This window comes from Eubalaena glacialis, chromosome 19, assembly GCF_028564815.1.
Source record: "Eubalaena glacialis isolate mEubGla1 chromosome 19, mEubGla1.1.hap2.+ XY, whole genome shotgun sequence".
Lineage (NCBI taxonomy): Eukaryota > Metazoa > Chordata > Mammalia > Artiodactyla > Balaenidae > Eubalaena > Eubalaena glacialis.
In genome coordinates this window covers 44,672,966-44,689,168 of record NC_083734.1, presented here as the reverse complement: position 1 = coordinate 44,689,168, position 16,203 = coordinate 44,672,966, and the positions used below count along the sequence as shown (strand labels likewise).

Genomic DNA, 16,203 nt, shown 5'->3' with positions numbered 1-16,203 from the left:
GACATAATCTGTCCTGAATGAAATCAAACCTTACAGAGAGCTTTTAAGTTGTCATATTTTTAAAAAATAATTATAGCATGCTGATCAAATATGAATAATACTATAGAAAATAGTTACAACTCTATACTCAAAATCAGTGGCAAAACATACCAAAATAAAAAGCAGAATACAATGCCAGAAACTGTCAGGATAATCACCTGCCTCACAGGTTGTCTTCACTAGAGGAAAAGAAATTTCCAAAGATTTAAGAAGAAAGCTAGGGCTTCCCTGGTGGCGCAGTGGTTAAGAATCAGCCTGCCAAGGCAGGGGACACGGGTTCGAGCCCTGGTCCAGGAAGATCTCACATGCCGCGGAGCAACTAAGCCCGTGCACCACAACTACTGAGCCTACGCTCTAGAGCCCGCGAGCCACAACTACTGAAGCCCGCGAGCCGCAACTACTGAAGCCTGTGCACCTAGAGCCCGTGCTCCGCAGCAAGAGAAGCCACTGCAATGAGAAGCCCGTGCACCACAAGGAAGGGTAGCCCCCGCTCGCCGCAACTAGAGAAAGCCCGCGTGCAGCAACGAAGACCCAACGCAGCCAAAAATAACAAATAAATTTTAAAAAAAAAAGAAGAAAGCTAAGTCACCCTCAATGACTCAGTATGGCAAATTTTACATGCTTGGCAATGCCTTCCATGTATAATTTCTCCCTCACATGAACAGGCTGCTCTCTGTTCAGACATTTTTTAACCAGTATTCTTGGATAAAGAGGAGCAAAACACACAGAAGATTTACATACACAATTAGTGTTTAGTGCCACTCTCAGCGGGTCGTGCTGTGAAGCACTAGCTGGTGTCTGACAGGGACCAGAAAGTTGGGAGCCTGCCTGGCAGGATGACCATAACGTTCCAGGCGAGTGTTTGTTTATTTATAACTGATGTCCCCATAGCAAGAGCTTGGCAGTGAACTGAACCTTGCTGGATACCAACCTGAAGGGGGAGCTGGATGTTTCCACTTGAAGCTAACCCCAAACTACCACAAGAGAAAGCCCCAATTCTGTATGTTCTCAGGGATATTGTTAGTTACCATGAATTTATCGTCTCCAAATTCAGAATTGTGTTCAGTGAATTTCTGCTAACAGTATCAATAAAGCCCTCTACTCTAAAGACCTAAAAATACTTTCCACATGGTGAACTGTTTTTCACAGCAGGACTTATAACTTATCTCAGTCCTACTATATCTATCAACGGAGAAGCTCTAAACTACCACCAGCCCCCGAGGCTGGAGCCCATTGACGCGGCCCAGTGCACACCTGGCCAGCCCAGAGAGACCCTGCAGCTGCTCTCTAATCCCCCTTCTCTTCTTCATATTGACGCCTTCAACTACTCCTAAGTGCCCTCTACACGCACAGCACTGGACCAAAGAGCCTCTTGACTCCGAGGGAAGAATAAATTACTAATTTTGCATAGCACTTTACAAGTCATGGAGGTCTTGCATATATATTTATTTCTCACTCACTGGTACTTCAGGCTCTTCCTATCTCTTGCCTTTGCCACCAGTTTACACATCTCAAGATTCTTCTCTTTTTAAAAGAAACTCCCGCAGACCCTATACTTCCAATTAACCACCACGCTCTCTTCACAGTCATAGGAGTTCTCTACACTCTACCTCCCCAACTTCCATTCACAATGCGACCCACTCCAATCACTTCTATCCTTCCCACCACATGAAATCTCTCATTAAGCTCATCAACAAACTTGTTAAACCCCATGGATACTTCTCAGTTATGATCTCACTGACCTCTCAGCAGCATCTCACACCAGGAAACACCTCCTCATCCTTTGGTCCTCTCCTCCCTGGGCTTTTCTTTTTTGGCCACGCCTTGAGGCATGCTGAATCTTAGTCCCCCAACCAGGGATCGAACCCCCGCCCCCTGCATTGGAAGCACGGAGTCTTAACCACTGGACTGCCAGGGAAGTCCCCCCTGGGCTTTTCTTGATACCACACTCCCTTGTTTTCCTTCTCTCCTCACTGGCCCCTTCTTTTCAGTCTCCTATGAGGAATTCTTTTCCTATGTGTGTTCCTTAAATGTGACTGGTTCCTTAGAAATATGGCTTGGGTCACTTCTTTGCTCCCTCTGCACGCTCTCTCTGGGTAAATCTCATCCATGCCCGTAGCTTCAATTACCACCTGCGACTGACAACTCCTAAACCGTAGCTCCAGCCCTGACCTCTCCTCCTGAGTCCCAGACATCGATGTTCTACTGCCTACTGAGTGTCTTCTCTTTGACAGCCCACACAGGCGCTTTCCACGAAACAAGGCCAGGATCAAACAAGGCATCTCCACCCCTCATCTGCAACGCAAACAACAGTCCTGCTCTTCTCCCACCGCCTCCTTACGACCCCATCAGCCATCCAGATGTCCAAACCAGAAACCTAGACACTGGCCTTGACTTCTTCCTCTCCCTCACACCCTTCATCCAGTTAATCACCAAGTCCTCGCAATGCCACTTCCTAATTTGTTCTTGAATTCATCTTTTTTTTTCTGCTGCCACTTCTCAAGTTTATGCTAGTATCATCTCTTACCTGAATCACTGCAACAGCCGAAATCAGGGGCTGGAAAACAACAGCTCGCAAGCTAAATCTAGCTCATCACCTTTTTTGTAAATAAAGCTGCATCAGGACACAGCCATGTCCACTTACTTCTATATCGCCTACACGTTATAGGCCTGCTAACAGAGACCATACAGCCTGCTAAGCTGAAAGTATTTACTATCTGGTCCTTTACAGAAAAATTGTCTCCCTGCTTTCTGTCTTACCTCCCTCCAACTCATTCTTCAAACTGCAATCAGAGTGATCTTTCTAAAATTGATCCACAAATCCCCCAAATCCACAAAGTCAAGGAAACCCCAATCAAAATGCAAAAGGCCTTTTTAAGGAACTTAAGTTGAGTCTAAAATTTGTCTGGAAAAGAAAATGCCTGAAAACAGCCAAGAAATTTTTGAAAAATAAAACAACTAAGGGAACACTTCCCTAACAAGATATCAAACATACTATAAAGGTATAGCAATTAAAACAGTGAAGTACTGGTACAAGAAAAGACAAATATGTCAATGAAATATACTAGAATGTCAAGAAATAGACCCTAGTGTGTAAGAGAATTTAAGATATGACAAAGAATGGCCTATTCAATAAAGGCAATTGAGCCAATTGTCCATCTATTTGGAAAAATAAATAAATTTGGATCTCTTCCTCACACCAGAATAAGTTTTAAATGGATTAAACAAAGTGAAGTGTTGGCAGAAATTAAAGACTATATTTTGATCCTTGGAGCAGGGAAGCCCTTATGCAAGACAAAAGCCATACAGAGGAAAAAGTGTTAAATCTGACAACAAATACATATTTAAAATTCTGGGGAGGGACCTCCCTGGTGGTCCAATGGTCAAGAATCCGCCTTCCGATGCAGGGGACGCGGGTTCGATCCCTGGTCGGGGAACTAAGATCCCACATACCGTGGGGCAACTAAGGCCGTGCGCTCTAGAGCCCGTGAGCCAGAACTAGAGAGAAGTCCGCGCCCACAACGAAGATCCTGTGTGCCGCAACTAAGACACGATGCAGCCAAATAAATAAATATTTTTAAAATTAATAATAAAATAAAATTCTGGGGAATTCCCTGGTAGTCCAGTGGTTAGGACTCCACGCTTTCACTGCCGAGGGCCCGGGTTCAATGCCTGCTTGGGTAACTAAGATCCTGCAAGGCACACGGTGCAGCCAAAATAAATAAATAAATAAATAAATAAAATTCTGCATGCTAAAAAAATAAAATGATAAAGTAAAAAAGTGATAGAAAATTTAAAACATAAAAAACAGACAATGATTACAAGATAGAATATACTAAAAGACTTAAACATCAGTAAGAATTCTTGGAGTGATGAAAATGTTCTAAATTGACTGTGGTGATGTTTGCACAATTCTAAATATACTAAAAACCAGTGAATTGTACACCTTAAATGGGTAAACTGTATGGTATGTGATTTATATCTCAAATAAAGCTGTTACTAAAAAATTTAAGAAAACAAACTAATGACAGAAAAATGGGCAAATGATATTCACAAGTAATTCACAGAATATACACAGAGAGCCAATAAACATATGAAAAAATATGCTCAATATCACAATCATGGAAATACATCTTATAACATGTTGTAATTTTTTGCCTCTCTAGAAAATAATCTTAAAAGATTCAACCTTGGCGAAGGTGTGGGGAAATACTATCAAGCACTATGGGGCAGGTGTAAACTGATACAATCATTTTTTTGAGGGCAATCTGCAGGACCTACTATAATTTAATACGTGTGCACTCTTCAAATCAGCAATTCCATTTCTAGGTATCTATCCTAGGGAAACAGTCCCAGATATGCAGAGAGGCAAGTACAAGAATGTTCAGTGAAACATTGACTATAATGGTAAAAAATTTAAAACAACTTAAATTACACTACATATGGAACATTAGGCAGCAGTTAAAAAAAAGTAGGGACTTCCCTGGTGGCGCAGGGGTTAAGAATCTGCCTGCCAATGCAGGGGACACCGGTTTGATCCCTGGTCCAGGAAGATTCCACATGCCGCAGAGCAACTAAGCCCATGTGCCACAACTACTGAGCCTGTGCTCTAGAGCCCACGCACCACAACTACTGAAGCCCGTGCACCTAGAGCCCGTGCTCCACAACGAGAAGCCACCACAGTTGAGAAGCCCGTGCACCGCAACAAAGAGTAGCCTCCACTCGCCACAACTAGAGAAAGCCCGCACACAGCAATGAAGACCCAACGCAGCCAAAAATAAATAAATAAAAAATAAATAAATTTATTAAAAAAAAGAACAAGGTAGATGAATATGTGCCAACACAGAAAGCAGACTTGATGCCAAGAGGAAAAAGGAAGCATAAGAACCATGAGCCAGCTGAGGAATACTACTCAGCAATTCTATTTTTTTAAGATTTATTATTTATTTATTTATATTTATTTTTGGCTGCGTCAGGTCTTAGTTGCGGCACACGAGATCTCTGCTGAGGCATGCAGGATCTTTTGTTGCGGGTGCGCGGGCTTCTCTCTAGTTGTGGCGTGCAGGTTTTCTCTTTAGTTGTGGCGCACAGGCTCCAGGGCGCGTGGGCTCTGTAGTTGTGGCATGCGGGTTCCAGAGCGCGTGGACTCTGTAGTTTGCAGCACACAGGCTCTCTAGTTGAGGCGTGCGAGCTCAGTAGTTGTGGCATGCGGGCTTAGTTGCCCCGCAGCTTGTGGGATCTTAGTTCCCTGACCAGGGATCAAACCCATGTCCCCTGCACTGTAAGGTGGATTCTTTACCGCCGGACCACCAGGGAGGTTCCTACTCAGCAATTTAAAAAAAGAATGAAGGGCTTCCCTGGTGGCGCAGTGGTTAAGAATCCGCCTGCTAATGCAGGGGACACGGGTTTGAGCCCTGGTCTGGAAAGATCCCACATGCCACGGAGCAACTAAGCCCGTGCGCCACAACTACTGAGCCTGTGCTCTAGAGCCCGCAAGCCACAACTACTGAGCCCACGTGCCACAACTACTGAAGCCCATGCACCTAGAGCCCATGTTCCGCAACAAGAGAAGCCACCGCACCACAACCAAGAGTAGGTCCCACTCGCCCCAACTAGAGAAAGCCCACGCGCAGCAACGAAGACCCAACGCAGCCAAAAATAAATAAATAAATAAATAAACGTATTAAAAAAAAAAGAATGAACTACTGACATACACAACAACATAAAGCTCAACAACATTTATGTTAAATAAAAAAAAACAGCATTAAGAGTTTATACTGGGCTTCCGTGGTGGCGCAGTGGTTGAGAATCTGCCTGCCAATGCAGGGGACACGGGTTCGAGCCCTGGTCTGGGAAGATCCCACATGCCGCGGAGCCAACTAGGCCCGTGAGCCACAACTACTGAGCCTGCGCGTCTGGAGCCTGTGCTCCGCAACGAGAGGCCGCGATAGTGAGAGGCCCGCGCACCGCGATGAAGAGTGGTCCCCGCTCGCCACAACTAGGGAAAGCCATCGCACAGAAACGAAGACCCAACACAGCCAAAAATAAATAAATAAATAAATAAGTTAAAAAAAAAAAAAGAGTTTATACTATATAAGTCCATTTCTATGAAATCCAAATATAGGCAATAGTAATCTACGGTGATAGAAAACATTTAGTGGACTAGAAAAGGAAGATGGACTAGAAAAGGGTACAAGGAAACTTTCTGGGAGAATGGAAACATTCTGTATCTTATTTTGGAAGTTAGTGACATGGGTATACACAATTACTAAAACTCAATGAATTAATCTTAAGAGCTATACGTTTTATTGCACGTTAAATAGTATATATATATACATATATATATCCTATCACACTATTCCTCCACTTAAAACCCTTTAAATGATTATTCGTCACCCTAAGATAAAGTCCAAACTCCTTAGCATCATCCACAGGTCACTTATGACCTAACCTCTGTCTCTCTAAACCATTCTCCTCCTTGAAGTGCTAACCCAGCAGTTATCAAAATATGGTCCAGGAGCCCCTGGGGATCTGTGAGGTCAAAACTGTTTTTAAAATACTAAGATGTCATTTGCCTTTTTTACTTTTTTTTTTTTTTTTAAAGCAATGGGATGCTTTGTGTGTGTGTTTTTATATAAATTTATTTATTTATTTATTTATTTATTTTTGGCTGCGTTGGGTCTTTGTAGCTGTGCTCAGGCTTTCTCTAGTTGCAGCGAGTGGGGGTTACTCTTCATTGCGGTGCGCGGGCTTCTCATTGCAGTGGCTTCTCTTGTTGTGGAGCACGGGCTCTAGGCGCGCGAGCTTCAGTAGTTGTGGCACACGGGCTCAGTAGTTGTGGCTCATGGGCTCTAGAGCGCAGGCTCAGTAGTTGTGGCTCACGGGCTTAGTTGTTCCACGGCATGTGGGATCGTCCTGGACCAGGGGTTGAACCCGTGTCCTCTGCACTGGCAGGCGGATTCTTAACCACTGTACCACCAGGGAAGCCCCCCTCTTTTACTCTTATTCTCTCACAATTATACAGTGGAATGTCCCAGAGGCTCCATGACATGTGATGACATTATGTAATTAAATGTGTCAACAATTAGAATATCTATATAACTTAGTAATGGATATTTACCAAATGACCAATTCACAATTTATAAAATCAGGCATGGGTAAAAGATCTATTCAAAGCGCAAGAGAGACACCAATGGATTTTAATGTAACAGAGTATTAAAAGTTCATTGATGTGATTTCACATCACCTATTGAACTTTAGCGTAACGTCAAAGAATATCCACATTTATCTGAAAGGCTTATTAAAATGTTCTTCCGTTTTCAAACTAAATACCTGATGTGTGAGGCCAGATTTCCTTCATATACTTCAGCTGAAACAGCCTACTGCAACAACTGAATGCAGAAGCAGCTACGAGAATTCAGCTGTATTCTATTAAGCCAAAATTACAGAGATTTGCAAAAATGTAAAACAATGCCACTTTCCTCACTAATTTTTTGTTTGTTTGTTTTGGAAAATATGGTTATTTTTCATTAAAATCTTACTTATATTAATATATAATGGGTTTACTTTTTATTACTTTTAAATACATAGTCTTTACATTTCTCAGCTTTCATTTTTAAAGTGGTAAATATGGATAGATATAATACATCTAAACAAAAGCTCTGTAGGAGACTCAAGTTTTAAGAATACAAAATGTCCTGAGACCAAAACTGCTACTCTAGCCATACCACATTATTTTCAGTTCCTAAACATCATGTGATGTTTGTCTCCCAGCCGTTGCCTATGCTTTTCTCTCTGCTTTGTACACGCTCATCAATCTGCCTGGCTAACTCCCACTCAACACTCACGTCTTGGTTTAAACATCACTCCCTACCTGGTTGCTCAGACTGGATTAGGTATCCCTCCTATGTACTCCCATAGTACTCTGTCCGAGCCTATATCATAATCCCATCCTGTGACTGACTGCTTATTTACATGCCTGTATTACCCACTATATTCCTTGTGTGCTTGCATTAGACCTTGTTCACAGCTAAATCCCCAGAGCCTATGGCACCGTCTGGCACATACAAGCATCTGTGAATATTTATTGATAGAATAAGTTAATGTAATAGTCATCATAACCAATGAAGTATTATTATTTTCACAAGAAAACTGAGGCTCAGAGAAATGATGTGTTCAAACAAATTCACCTAGAAAGTGTGAGCTGACAACTGTATTCCAAGTCTTTTACCTTCAAACCCTCATTCTCTGGCATAGGTGGAAGAGTTTACCTGGGAACTAATGGCATACTTCAGGTAGGACAGGATGAGAGGATTGGGGGAAGGTCCAATCATGGCCTGCTCCAGGAGTGCTTCTGTAAGCGGAATAACAAAGGAAGACTGAGTGGTTACAACATTTCTGGGTTTAGCCCTCCCACCCTTCCTTCCTACTTCACTTGAGACCTGCTAGGTTGAGAATGTCCCAGGTGGCTCCTTTGGGAAAGAATTTCTTCATGTTGATTGCCCACTGGTAGTCACTCCATCGCTCCTTCCAAGCTTGCAAAATGGCTTGCTTCAGGTTCACCACCTTCATGATTTTACTCTGAGGAGGCGGGGCCGGTGGCGGTCAGCCTTGAGGTGGGAGAAGTCGAGCTAGAGAAGGGGCGAGGGGATTCTGAGGAAAGGAACGGGGGGCGGGGGGGGGCAGCACAGAGTTAAATGGAATGCAGAAGATACAGGAAGATTTAAGGGAGGCATAACTAGAAATGGGAAAAAGGAGAAAGGGGCAAAGTAGGGATCCTGTCAGGTTTTTCCCTCCTGAATCAACTTTCTCTAAACTGGAGCACTAAGAAGAGGGTGTCAAAGGGGCTTAATACGAAGAATAAATGCGCAGCAAGGGGTTAGACAGTTCCGGTTGCCTAAATACTCCCTTAGCTCTGGCTGCGTCCCTCAGCCACTACCACCCCAAATCCAGATTCCCTCCCCCCCCCCCCACCCAATTCCCTCCACCTTCCCCAACCCTGAAACTGTAATCCCCTTTTTCCTTTTCATCCACCACCTCACCAAATTTAAGCCTACCGGACAATATAGCTCTGGATCCTAGGTACCGCCATTTTGGCACTTATCAAAGGGCTAATTTTCTATTGGCTGGGAGTAACAAATATGAACCAATAGGAATGCAGCAAGAGACCGCTCATGCCACGATGTCTTCTGGGAATTGTAGTTCCTTGGACTCCGCTAGCGAGGACGCTAAGCGAGGAAACCAAGAGAGGAAGCTGGTCAGCTCGCATTGTTTCACTCCTTTAGGGAAAGACTACTAGGAGCTGAGGCATCGCAAAGACTCGGGGGGCTTAGGGAGAAAGGCTCTCGAAAGGTCTCCCGCTATCAGGCATCGTCCAGTGACGTCACTATCGACCGAGCATTTAAATCACTTTCCGACACCCTTTCATTACCCTTAGTTAGTAGGCACACCAAAGGTGTGGCGTTCAGCAATAGGTTTTCTCTTTCCTGGCCTCTTTTTGTTCTCCTAAACCCCTGGGTCTACCTGAATTCTTCTCATTTCCACACCTGTATTCCAGAAGTGACATTGAGTCTCTGTCAGTTGTACTCACCTCACCCACTACTTCACCCCCAAATCTGGAAGTCCTCTCAGAATCTCTTGGCCCAGAATACTGCTTGACTACAGGGAGACGTAAGGAGGAAACTGAGGTTTAGGATACAGAAAATAAGGAAAGTTTGAGAAACTGTTACAGTCAAGAGGGCCTAAGGAGACACGATGACTAAATGTAACTTGGTATCCTGGATGTGATCCTGAAACAGAAGAACATTAGGTGAAAACTAAGCAATCTGAATAAAGCATGGACTTTCGTTAATAAAAATGTATCAATATTGGTTCATTAATTGTAACATGTACCATACTAATGTAAGAGATTAAAGGCGGGGGGTTGGGTGTGGGGTACATAAGGACCCTCTACTATCTTCAAATTTTTTCCTATAAATCTAAAACTATTCTTTAAAGAAACATTTATTAAAAACAATATGATGTCTCGCTTTATTCTATGGAACCATATTGCAGATAATTATGTCCAGTGTTTGGGGTATTAGCCCTTCTTCCTCCCTTCCCCGCAGTGAGAAGCCAAAAGCAAATGCTACCCACCTCTGACTCCAACATCTGGGCCTCATCTGACCTTCCCTATACACAGCCCTCATCCCTGTCCTGTCCCGTGGACAGGTCATCGCTAACATTTACAACCAGAACAACATGGAAGCCTCCAGCCAGTGTCCTGCCACCCCTATTTTCAGCCCCCCATCCCATACCGTGAGGAGCCTCATATCCCCATCCATGAGTCCAAGCTCCATCCATATTTCCCAATAACCTTTCTTTGGTCATACTTTCAGTGGCAAAATCAGTTCTCAGAGGGATGACTCTGGAAGAGCAGTCCACTAAGGCCCTGGAAGCAAACATGAGGCCCTCGGGGCAGAGAATAACAGGATCCTGGGTATCTGGAGCATAGTCTAAACAGGGAGACAAGAACTCCTGTTCTGAAGAGGAGAGTGCACCTGGAGGAGAGCCAGATCACATCCCTCTAAGGTCATGACTGCCTATGGCCTTCCTCCATCCCCATAACCCACCCACAACCCCTTCCATTCTGCTCCCTTTAGTGCCTGCCCAAGTGACACCACGGGGAAATAATGTTTATACAAAACAGCTGCCAAATATGTGTAGCCAAAGCTTCCAAAGCAGGAAGGAGGGAGAACCCAGACTCCTCACACTTAACCTCCAAAATCCCCCCAGCCACACACACACACACACACACACAAACATACTGGAGACAGCCACAGACCCTTTTTCTCAGCAGTCCCTCACATATCTGGCTTCCCTTCTTCTCCCAGGCCCCTCACTCTACCTTTGCCTGCTTCCCTCCTCTCATCTCTTTGCTGTTACTGCAGCTTAGGGCTCCCCACCTTGACCCACCCCTGGATCCTGCAGCTCCTTTCCCATCCCTCAGAGCCCAAACTGCCCTCTTGGAGAAAAACTGTCTATTTTGTTACTGCTCCTGACTTAGTAGGTATTTGGTCCATTCCACATGGGAGTGGAGAATGTTTGGGCCCTGAGGATAGTGATAGTCTGAACTCAAATCATCCCCTTCTGTCAGGAAGCTGGCAGATCTCCAGGGGGGCACCTCCTCCCCACTTTACAGTGGCAGGGAGGTGGCTTCTGTAGGGAGACCGTCTGCCTTCCCTATCCCCCACCTGTCACCAGCAGCCCTTTCTCTAGGCTTGGCAGGGTTTCCCCAAGGACTGGACTCCAAAGGGTGTAAAAGGACTCCCTTATTATTATTATTATTATTATTATTATTATTATTATTATTATTATTTTGGCCATGCCGCATGGCTTGTGGGATCTTAGTTCCCCAACCAGGGATTGAACCTGGGCCCTTGGCAGTGAAAGCGTGGAGTCCTAACCACTGGACCACCAGGGAATTCCCTAAAAGGGCTTCCTTAGTTCTGGGCAAGGGCTATTTCCAATTTCTCTACTTTGTCCTGACTCTCCAGTCTGTCAGTTTCAGAGACAGCCTTTCTGTACACCACCGCTTCCCTTCAGACCAGAATAGCTTCCTAGGACCCACAAGCTCTTGGCTTGCCCTCCACAAGGACAGGACTCCATGATAATACTCCTGTGGGTGGGAGAAGAGATGCCAACATCCCCTTTGGGTGTAGAAGGAAACCTGCCCCACACACAGCCCCTCTCACATATCCCTCTTACTTATTCCACTTTCCTTGGCTGTCCTTTTCTTCTCCCCCAGCACTGATACAGACTGGGCTCCCACTTCTGTTCTCTTAGCCCTGAGCCCCAAGCTCTTCATCTTGTTGGCTGGTCTGGCTGGGGAAGGGGTCTGGCTGGAGAAGAGGGGCAGATAGAAGCCAGCCAGGCAGAGTGATATGGCGACACTGCAGCAGTAACAGAAAAGGAGCTAGGTCAGAGTGAGGACTTGGGGTGGGGTAAGAGGCTGTGAGGAATCGGGGTTTTGGTAACCAAGGACCTGGAATCATTCCTCACCTAGGCTGGAAAGAAGTATAAGGAAAAGTGGCAAGTCTAGACCCAGAAACACTGAAATACTTGGTAAGCATACAACACACAAAGGGTTTCATCTTCCCTTCTCTCTATAGGGTAACTGACTCGTTTCCCTCCTCTAACTGGAACATTTTCCTTTGGATGCTTGCCTGGGTCCCCCCACTACGGGGAGTTAATTGGCAGCAGGTGGGTGGGAAAGAAAGAGAGTTGTTCCCACACACTCATACACAGCTGGCTCCAAACCAGTTCCCTCCCCCCACCAGTCCCCACCTCAGAATCCCTGCTCTCTGTCTATCTGGGGAAGAGGAGGATGGGGGAGAAGCCTACAAGGTGGTTCCAGGGACAGCTCCTGGATGCCCACAGTTCCATCTCTGTCTTCCCACTGCCCCCAGGAAAGGTCCAGAAAGAGACCAGCCAGGACAGTGAAAGGCAGAATTTGAACCAATCCTTGGAGTTGTTTCCTCTCTAACACCCTGAAGGATGCCTTCCCTCCCCGCACCCTCCAGCGCGGAGGAAAGAGTGCTGTGATCCTGAATCCTGGACAGGCCAGCTGCTCCTTCCTCCGGGCCCTGAAAGCCACTCTGTACTCTTGGCCTCCACATCCACCTGTCCCATCTTTCCTTTAACTGAAGGGGGAGGGCTGTAGTGTGGTAGGTAAAGGAGACTGCCCCCTCCCCCTCCCCTCCTCTCTCCTCCTGGCAAAGCAGGACTAAGGGGTTCCACGCGGCAGAGAAACCAGAAGCTGGGCAAGTTCAGGGGATCCAATACCTGGCATGTATTAAATGTTCAAAACAAAGTGTCAAATGAATGAATAAAAGTAGGAGAAACTCTGAAAGACAACCTGGAGAAGGTGTCAGCTTCTTTTTCCACTTCTATCCTCAGATACCAAAAGCAAGGCTCAGCCAGGCCCGAGTCCCTTCGCTGATTCATTTTTTGTGACCCATAACCAGGGCACGTGATGGGACAAATGTGGTCGATAGGGGGGCATTAAGTGGCCACTTTACTCTTATCAGGACAATTGTTTGCTAATTTCCCAGTCTCTCATCTCTGCCAGACACTTGATCCCCAATTCCCATAAACTGACCCCCCTTTCTTTCCTCCATTTCCACCATCTTTTCTTGATTAAAAAATTGGTAAGAGGGAGAAATACCTGGGTTTTAAGTTCTCTTAGTTGGTGATACCTCAGTTTCCTCTGCTTTCCAGAGTCTTTCCAGAACTCCCCAATAAGTGGGGCTGTGTCTGCAGAGTCAAGGGGTATCTGCTGGACACCTCATCACTTGCTGACATCACCCAGAGCCCAGGAGGTCAAGATGAGATGGGGAGAGGAATTACTGAGGCCCAGGCCACTGAGCTAGTTCCAGGGCAGGCTGGCAGAGGGCTTGTCCCCTGTTCCCCCAAACTGTTTGGGGCTTCTTGGCAGGGGTGGAGAATGCTGTGTGGGGTCTTGGCTTCCAGGCTTTTGGGGAAGCTATTCAGAAAGCAATCTGGATCCCCTGGTTTCTAGGGGTGGGACCCTTGAGAAATCTTGGGGTGCTTCCTAGCAACAGTCTGGGAGGGAGAGAAGGAAAGGGAAGGAAGAGAGGGAGGGGCCTGGGCATAGCTGTTCCAATGGGAGCCCAGAGAACAGGCTGTTCTTGCTGCCTCCTTGGCAACCAAAATCTAAGAGGGAGGGGGCCGTCAGATGTATCCCCTTGCGGGGTCTCTATCCATCCTCACTCATGCCCCACCATTCTGTTCTCCCCTTGGACTCAGCACTGAAGCAGGGGTGGCGGGGATGGGAGGAGCAGCCCGGTAGAGGTTTCATGGCAAGGAGGGAACATGAGTTGGGGATGAAATGACTATGAGGCGAGCTATAAGCTTCAAGAAATGGGGGTAGGCAGGGTGAGTGCGGTGGGAAGAGGAGTGATGCAACACAGGGCCAGGGGCTATAAGCACAGACTTGGGCTGGATCCTGGCATCTGGCAAGATGCCTGCTTTGGAGGCAGTATGCCCTTCACTTTGCCCTTGCCCAGGTCTGTTACCAGCCCACATCTGGAGGCAAGGAAAGGGAGAGAGGTAAGGAGAAGATAAGAATGGTGAACTTTCGTCTTTGAGTTCAAGGTGCTCACTCTGGCCCTGGGGAAAAAAGATGGATCAGGAGGCACTTCATTTTCTATGGCTCTGGGTCTAGGATTTCAAAAGGTCTCCCTCATCCAATAACTTTAGGGCCTTTCATCAAAGAGATGTGGTGGGGAAGCTAGAATGGAGGGGAGACAAAAACCATAGCACTTTCACCTTCTCGCTCTGGACTCCATCACCCTGCCCTACCTAATCCAGATTGCTGCTAGACCTCTCCACTGCCTCCTGATTCTGGCTGATGGATGCAGAGGATACATGCACCTCATCTCATAAATGTATCTTATGCACTGAGATTCTCTCCTAACTCCTTGGGCAGCCCAATCCCAAGGGACAATTTCCATACATGGTACAGCCTGCACCCTAAGCACTGCACACCGCAGCCCTGCCCCGCGCCCCCCCCCCCAATCAGCCAAACCCAATCACTGAGGAGGTGGCATTGATTGGCAGACAGCCACCATCACTGCACCTCCCCCTACATGCTGCCCTGACCCTGTGTGATCAGCTTCCTGCCCCACACTGCAGCTGTTGCATGTCCACCGTGAGCCCAGGCTGAACCCACGGGTTCATTTACTGCATGCTGACACTGCACGCTGCAGCCCCAATTCCCCACTGCAGGCTCCCTTCCCCCACTGCAAACCCCTCATCACCACCACTCCACTCTGCATCCCATGCGTTTCATCCCAACTGCCTTTGTCATCCCCTTGATTCCAGGGGGTCCCAAGAGAGTCACCCTCCCCTCCCCCATGCATTGCAAACCCCAATACCCCCTAAAAGAAGTGGCTCCAACAGAGCTGAGGATGCAGGTGGCTGAGACTAAGAAGAGCGAGGGCAGCCCAATTCAGATAGGCTGTTGGTCAGAACCCCACATTTGACAAGTGATTCAGTACAAACTGGGCGACTGGTAGAACAGCTCCCCTTAACACACACACATACACACACACATACACACACACACACACACACACACACACACACACACACACACACCTCTCCAAGAGCAGACCATGGAGACAGGGCCCCGCCCTGGGAGCCGTGGGAAGGCTATGGCCCCCGCTGGTAAAAACTGAGCTAATGACAGCAGGTGAACCGGCGGGGTCGGGGAGGGGGTGCTGGGGTAATTAGGGCTCTGCCTGGCGCTGGGAGATCCTGGGATGAAAGGATCTGGCGTCACTGGGTTGGTTTTATGTCAATGAATGCACGTGTGTGTGTGTGTGTGTGTGTGTGTGTGTGCATGAGGGGTGGGGCTGGCATGATGGAGACCTCTCCTTTGGGGAAGGGGATCCATTTTTACACAGCCCACCCTCCTCCTTAGACTGGCCCTGTACATTTGGATTGGGTGGGGGGAGCAAACATGGGAGGAAAACCCACCTCTGTGAAGCTGAGAGTTGACGGGGTAGGGCAAGCCTTACCCCCTCCCCAGCTCAGCAAGAGGACCAGATTGTTGAGGAAATGACTGGTGACAGTGAATAGAAAAAGCCTATACTGGAGGAGGGTGACATTTGAAAGAGGAGGCAGTGGATCAGGTAATGATGTTAGAAATGAGCCTGCAAGGGAGGTAATGGGGAAGCATACCTCCAAAAGGATTAAAAACATAGGATGATTGAAGTTAAAAGGACCTCAGGGGTAACCGTGCACAATCCTCGAATTTTAAGGTTGAGGAAGCTCTGCCACCTAGAGCGGTGGTGATTTGTTCAAGGTCACACAGTGAGTTACTGGCAGAGAAGGGACCCGAACTCAAAACAAACTCTAAACCTCCTGGGGTTTGGTATTTAGACTTTCCCCCCGACTTCTAAGGTGCAGGCGGCTCGCCGATAAGCCCTTCTCCATCCCCGTGGTGCATCTCCCCCAACCCTGCAATTCTTCCAGCAAGGGAAGGCTATTTTCTAAATGACATCTCTTCCAAAATATGTCACCAAGTACCACTCCCGCCGGAGACGCCTGGAGTGGGGCGGGCAAGTGCGGGCGGGGCGGGGGCAGAGGCAGCCGAGGGGC

The 16,203-nt window shown here is 46.9% G+C and overlaps 1 protein-coding gene across 8 annotated transcripts in view; it reads right to left on the bottom strand.

Annotated features, from left to right (window-relative positions):
- Nucleotides 1–16,203, bottom strand: part of MED24 (mediator complex subunit 24) — a 32,438-nt gene that overhangs the window by 15,574 nt on the left and 661 nt on the right. For 3 of the 8 annotated variants that reach the window (XM_061174946.1, XM_061174945.1, XM_061174947.1), the window contains exons 1-3: nucleotides 9,096–9,302; nucleotides 8,481–8,691; nucleotides 8,310–8,392 (exon numbers count right to left, since the gene is read on the bottom strand). In XM_061174946.1, the coding sequence (XP_061030929.1) occupies nucleotides 8,310–8,392; nucleotides 8,481–8,610 (213 nt within the window). In that variant the 5' untranslated portion in view covers nucleotides 8,611–8,691; nucleotides 9,096–9,302. Of the gene's footprint in view, nucleotides 1–8,309; nucleotides 8,393–8,480; nucleotides 8,692–9,095; nucleotides 9,306–9,628; nucleotides 9,828–16,203 lie in introns of those variants that run through there. The other 5 variants (XR_009698206.1, XR_009698207.1, XM_061174943.1 and 2 more) reach the window with 4 other exon arrangements.